This window comes from Rhinolophus sinicus, chromosome 5 (assembly GCF_057876585.1).
Source record: "Rhinolophus sinicus isolate RSI-liver-muscle chromosome 5, RSI-T2T, whole genome shotgun sequence".
Lineage (NCBI taxonomy): Eukaryota > Metazoa > Chordata > Mammalia > Chiroptera > Rhinolophidae > Rhinolophus > Rhinolophus sinicus.
Window position 1 is genome coordinate 107,249,951 of NC_142505.1, and position 6,417 is coordinate 107,256,367.

Sequence of the window (6,417 nt, forward strand, 5' to 3'; positions counted from 1 at the left end):
CACGTGGGAGATCTGACCGCCCCCCCCCCCCGCCCACCTCCCTGTCCCTGGGGCGTAGCTTGGAAGGAAAGGCCGAGGCTAGGCCCTGGCCCCACTGGCCTCGCTCAGTGGTCACCTCAGCCCTGACCTATGCTTGTGTGTCCTCAGGAAGCCAGCACTGTCCTGTACCATGTGCTCCGGCAACCTTCTGAGCTGCTGCAAGAGTCTGTGGGGCCTTCGGTTCCTCCAGAGACACGTAGGAGGCCCCTCGGAGGAGCAGCCAAGGGAGCTGCTGGCCAAGGGGCCACGGAGGACATCGCCTGAGGAAGCGGTGAGGACACTGCCCTCCCAGGCTGTCTAGACCCAGCCCCAGGACACTGAAGATACAGCTCTCGGTCACCAAGATTTGACTTCTGGAGCCACTAAGGACCCAGCAGCCCCCAAAGCCACCGAGGATGCACCCTAGCCTGTGTCTGGGGAACTCCCAGAATCGCAGCAGGGGGTGGGGTGCTTGGGCCTCCGGTGGAACAGCCTGTCTGTGCTCAGCGTTCCCAGACAGGTGCCAGGTGCCAGGACTCCCCGGGGTCGCAGGCTCACACTGGTGCTGGCCCTGAGTCGCGAGCAGAGACAGCGTGACGTGTGCATGGGTGTGTGCGTGCAGGAGCACGCGTGCCCTCTGAGCACAGCAGAGGGTGTTGCCATGAAGTGTTAGTTTCTCATCCCCACGTGGGTTCTGCAGATTAAGGACAAGAAAGGCAGAGAAAGGGAAAGGCGCCTTTAATGAACACCTACTGTGTGTGAGGTACTCACCTGCACGGACTCCCATAACCCTTATCACATGTGACAAGGATTATGGTCGCAACTGTAGGGGTGGAAACTGAGGCTCAGGGAAATACGGGGCCTGCTCAAGGCCACTCAGCTAGAATGTGTGCCCAGCTCTTAGGAGGCACTCGAAAAGTAGCTGTTGAATGAATGAATGCATGAATGAATGAATGAACGAACGAACGAACAAATGGGAGGGTGGGTGAAAAGCCAGGCCTCCAGCCCATGCTCTTGACACGATAGTACGCTGCCTCTCAGGAGAGGGGTCCCTGAGGCTCAGACCCACAGCCTGGGGTGGGGGGGCCCTCATGCAGCTTTTCGTCAGCAAGAAGTGGCGTGGACTGGACTTGCTGGGGAAAGTGTACCAGGCGTCAGGGATGGGGAGGTGGAGGTTTGGGGGACACAATAGATGTGAGTGGGGAAGTGGACCCCACGGCCCCCTCTGCTGGATGTGTGACCTTGGGTGAGTCAGGAGACCACCCTGAGCAGCTCTTTACTTCTCTGTCCTATTCATGGGGTGTTGCAGAGACCCCAGGAGGTGGGGGTGCTGAGGGTGTCCAGGGACTCTCCTCTCCGGCCACAGCCCCTCCCTGAGCCCACTCTTCCCTCGTTCCAAGGCCCCTTCTGGGGTCCCCTTCCCTGCCCACCATGCCTTTTCAGTCCCTCTGGCCCCCCGCTCCCCGGCCATCAGTGTGGCTGTTCCCCGACCCTTTTCTTCTCACTGTGGTTTCCTCCCCTCTGCGGCCTCACCCGCACCCTTGACACTGAAGTTCCCTGGAGACTTATCTCAGGAGATTGGTCACAGATTTGTCGCTGGGGCCCAGGCTCCTTCTGGGAGCTTTCCGCCCACTGCTGCCTACACTGTGCCCCCATCTGGGGGTGCGAACGAAGGCACCTCACCTCTGGCATGACCACGACTGCCCCTGGACCTCGTCCCTGCACCTGCTTCTCTCCCAGGGTGCCTTCCAAGGCCGAGGGTCAGTCTGGGCGTTCTCCCCACCTGCCCTGTCGTCACTCCGTCCCACTGCCCTCCCCTCGGTCAGGACCATGGAGACAGCCCTCCACACTCCCCACTCACTTCCCTCCAGCCCACGGTGGGCTGTGCAAAGGGCAAACCTGCTCATGTCACACGAGGAAACCTTCCTGGCACAGTCCCTGGTTTGTTTGGCTGGTTTGTCTCGCTGCTCCCTCCAGCGACCAGGCCATGCACAGAGCTGTGTCCATGACGCAATGCTCTTCCTGCCCTTTCACCACAGGCTCTGCACTGAAACAGCCCTTCTTGAGGAAGTCTTCCCTGGCCCTCCCTGTTAGGCTCGGCCCCGACAGCCCCCCGCCACCCAGAGCTGTCCTCAGAAGCCGTGGGCAGGGTAATCCATAGCCATCTGTGATTTCCGGGCCCCCGTCTGTCTCCCCCCCTCAGGAGGTCATGGATCCTGCCTGTCTGTTGACCACTGTCTAACCCCTAGAAGACCATCTAGCACACAGTAGGAGCTTTAAGCAGCTTCTCTGCCAATACACCAGAAGGCATGATTTGCCCTGATGGCCCCAGAGGTACTCAGTCTCCTGGCGGGGCTCCTCCTGGGAGCCCAGAATCTCCTCCTTGGAAGTTTTCCCAGGAGTCCGAGGCAGGTGAGTGTGTGAGTCATGGCCAAGTAGGTGGACGCGCAAGACTGGCCTAGCTGATCACAGACTCATGGTCGGGGCTGAGGGCAACGTGCCACCGGCCGCCTGCCACTGCAGCAGCTCCTGCAGGCCTCCTTCCTGTCGCTGCCCTTCCGGGGGCCCCCTGGAACCTCTGCAGGCTGCAAAAACGGGACACAGGCTGCCTAGAGGAGGAACATCTGTGGTGAGCCCCCGAGTCCACGTTCCGTGTTACCATCGTGTTCCAATAAAGCTATCAAAGCAGATGCTGCCTTGCAGTTTTATTTTCTAACTTCCTGGTGAGGAAATACTCCCCAAACTTCATTATACGGTGTGTCTTAATTTAGAAAAAGTTATAATAAAATGCTGGGGTAAAGACTAAGTTGGAAAGTTCTCAGGAATCTAGGTTTCACCGTCAAACGCCACAGCAGAAACGGGGCGGGCTGGCTGACAGGATCAGGCCTCGGTCCCGCAGCTGGCAAGCCTGCTATGTGGTAGATGCTCGGGAAATGTTTGTGGAAGGGAATGTCTCTGAAGTGGTCAGCTTCGGAGACGCTTTTGTTAAGTGGGAGAAAAAGGCATCTTTAAAATGGAAAACTATCAATCAAAGTCCGCAGTCGAGAGTAGGTAGGTGAGGTGCGGTTAGGAAATCAGGTCAAGGAAAATGCATGGATTCTGTGCAAGGACTGAATCACAAAGGGAAATGCAGGGAGGGAGCTGACCAGGGTCAAGATCACCGTCTGAATTGCAGTGTCACTGGCGAGCAGGGTCCCCTCGGATGGGCGGGAGGCGGCCGCGGCGCCTGTGGCATCCTGCCCTCCAGCCTCCAGAAGACGCACACAGACTCACTGTGACGAATTCCCACAGGACGCAGACAGAAGGGTGTGAATCACCACAGCCCCAGCTTCCAGGAACCGACCTGCCCCAGACGGGTTTTCATATATTTCAGGGGAGCAAAGACAAAGCCGTGTGAAGGGAGACTTGGGAAACATGGAAGCAGCGGATTAATTGAGTCAATAGATGATATCAAGCAGGTCTATGGAGACGGGAAAATGACAAGGAAGTGTCCCCTGAATTATAACCTGGGCGCCATGAATATTGGGGCAGGTTCTAGGCAACCAGCCAGAGCTGGAAGCCTGGGCACTAGTTTCCAGAATCCTGTTCCAACAGGCTTAGACTGCACCAAAGGGAAGAGGAAGAGAAACAAAACCACTGCTGCTACGTAGGCACACGGGGGTGGGCGGAGGGGCAGGAGCCTGGCACTGGCGGGAATCAGGGACACGGAGCTGCCTCGGGAAAGCTGGCCCATCCCACGAGGAAGGAGTGGAAAGGTCTCCATCGAGAGGGGGCTAAGATGATGAGGTCTGTGTTAGGAGAAGATCACTCACTCTCCAGTTGGGAAAATGACGGGGCAGCAGCGGGTGGAGGCGGAGTGAGCAGCCCCACCGCAGGGGTGGGTCACTGCCACATCTTCTTAGGACCTACTCTAAACTCTACTGCAGACCTCGGGCTACGTGCCCGGAACCCAAGGCAATTAGACCCTTCAAGCCCTCCAGCGAGACGGGCTTATACCTAAACATTCCCGGGAATCAGGGAAACACTGGGACATGGGGGCCAGAGCTGAAGTCACCAAGACCGGCGGGCATTATGCTGCAGTGTGTCACGATGTGAGCTTCTAAAGGGAGACGCTTCTGGCACACACAGGCTGGGCTGTTTACACTCAGGGCGGAAGCGTGGTGGGTGGCAGGGGGTGCTCGGCAGCGGGGATTGAGGGGGTCCATTTGGAATTCCACCTCAGCGAAGTGGCCCACAGTTCACCTTCGCTTAGCCCAGGACCCTAGACCTGGCCCTCAGGTCTAGCTTTGGAGGAGATTTTATCATCCTCATTGTCCACCTGAGGGCGCTCTTTCTAGGACATTCAAACAGGAAATGATAGTGAGGACACACGTCTCCCACCAGAATTCCCAGATCCCACCAGAATTCCCAGCATTGCATTGATAATTCAGGAAGCTTCAAAATCACTAACAGCTGCAGGGTGATGGGGGAGGCCCCCTGGCCCGCCAGCGGTCTTACGGGGCTCATAAGTCTTTATTTGGGAGGTCACTGCAGACGGCGTCACGTCCCCGACCTCCCCACTCAGTCCCCCACTACAGCTGCTCTCACGGCCAGGGCTCTGCCTGGCTGGACCATGTCGCTCATGCCCTGGGCACTGCCGAAGCTCTCCTGTGCCCAGTGGACCTGGTAGGGGTCCAAATGAAACGGCCCCAGAGGGTAGAGGTGGAGAGGGTGGGGGGAGAGCAAAGGAGAAAAAGCAGAGACAATGTGAACGGCTCCTCTTCCCTGACGGTCCTCTGCGGCACTCAAGAGAGACTCCAAGGGCCTCGGTCCTCAGAAAGGGTCTTCAGGGCGAACCCGGCCCCCACCTCCTGCAGAACCCAGGGTCACGCCGTGCTGTGGCTTTCCTGGGCCCCTAACTACCTTTCCAGTCCCCATTCTCTCCTCCTGGCATAGGTCTGGCCACCTCACTGCACCCCCAAAGACACCCCTGAGTGAGTAGACGGTGGTGTCTGGCTGGCTTTGAAATCCAGCTGTGTAAACAGGTTACTTTACCTCCTTGCACACCGGTTTCCTCCTCCATTAGATGGGGTAATTCCAGGATCTCACAGGGTTGTTGGAGGAGTGAATGAGGTCATGCCTGCAAGTTCTTAGGACAGTGCAATGAAAGGGCTTGCACACTAGTCACGCTCAGGAAACACGGCTGCCAAGATGCAAGTCTAAGCACGCTCTTCTCCCAGGGACGCAGGGCACCTCTGCTGTAGGGGTCTGAGCCAGACAGGGCAATGCAGTGGCAGACACCTTTCTCCCCGACCCTCATTTTCTCATCCACGGCACTACGCACATGTTTCTTCGTGCTATTTATAACCTAAATGGCCTTTTCAAGAAGAGGCCCCTTTCTTGTTACCTGGGTCCCCTGTGTTCTGTGCTGCACCTGGATGAATCTGAAAACGCACTCATCTGCACGATGCGAGGAGAACGATTTGGGATTCCTGAGGCACAGTCTGGGGCAGCAGATGGTGAGGAGGAGGGACGGGAAAAGGGGAAAAGACAAGAGCCACTAAATGGGGGCCACGCACAGTCCCCAGAACGACACTGTGAGGAAAAGGGGAGGCCGGTGTTGTTTTCTAGCTGTGTGCACTGATGTGATGTAAACCCTCCTCCCCACCTCTCCGCCTACACACAGCTCTCCGGGAGAATCCACTGCACTCATGCCTATGTCGTATGAGTGGCTTTGGGGGCGTCTGGGAGGGTGGCATTTCCCATCTGGGCCCACATGGAACACAATGGAAGGGGCGCAGAGGAGGCAGGTGCCCAGAGGCGGAGAATCGGAGCCCTTCGGACAGTCCCCAGGCTCGGGGAAGGCTGTGGACGGCCCAGAGGGCAGGCAATGGCTGGTATGAAACCAAACTTGTGCAGCTCTCAAGGGCCGCTCTCATTTTGGTTATACGGGGTTAATAACACCCACTTTGTAGGTGGCAGTAAGGATTAAAATAAACAATGAATAAAAGCATCTGATGGACACATAGGGACACAATCATTTGCGGTGGATTTTCTTCACGGTTATCGCCAGAAAATGTCTCCGCTGAAACACATCACTAACGGTAGGCCCAGCCCGAGGGGAGCCAGCCAGGAGGGAGCCCTGAAACATGATGGAGATAAGCCACAGATATGTGACCTCTGGTTTCCAGAACCATTCTTCTCTCATTGCTGGCAAAACGTGCACTGGCCACTGCGTTTCAACAAAGTAAACGGCGTCCTCTTACGGAGTTTTTAAATCTGTTGTGCTGACACTTCTCTGTTGTTTTAATTGAGATATAATTCATATACCATGAAATCTACCCTTTTAAACTATACACTTCAGTACTTTTTAGTATATTCATGAAGTTGTACAAGCATCACCTCTAATTCCAGAACATT

The 6,417-nt window shown here is 56.6% G+C and overlaps 1 protein-coding gene across 2 annotated transcripts in view; it reads left to right on the plus strand.

Moving 5' to 3' along the window:
• The window catches only part of HRH2 (histamine receptor H2), a 34,070-nt gene extending 31,362 nt beyond the window's left edge, over positions 1–2,708 (plus strand). For both annotated transcript variants that reach the window (XM_074313909.2, XM_019716214.3), the window contains one exon: positions 148–2,708. In XM_074313909.2, coding sequence (XP_074170010.1) covers positions 148–340 — 193 coding nt within the window. In that variant the 3' untranslated portion in view covers positions 341–2,708. The remainder of the gene's footprint in view (positions 1–147) is intronic.
• The last annotated feature ends 3,709 nt before the right edge of the window (positions 2,709–6,417 follow it).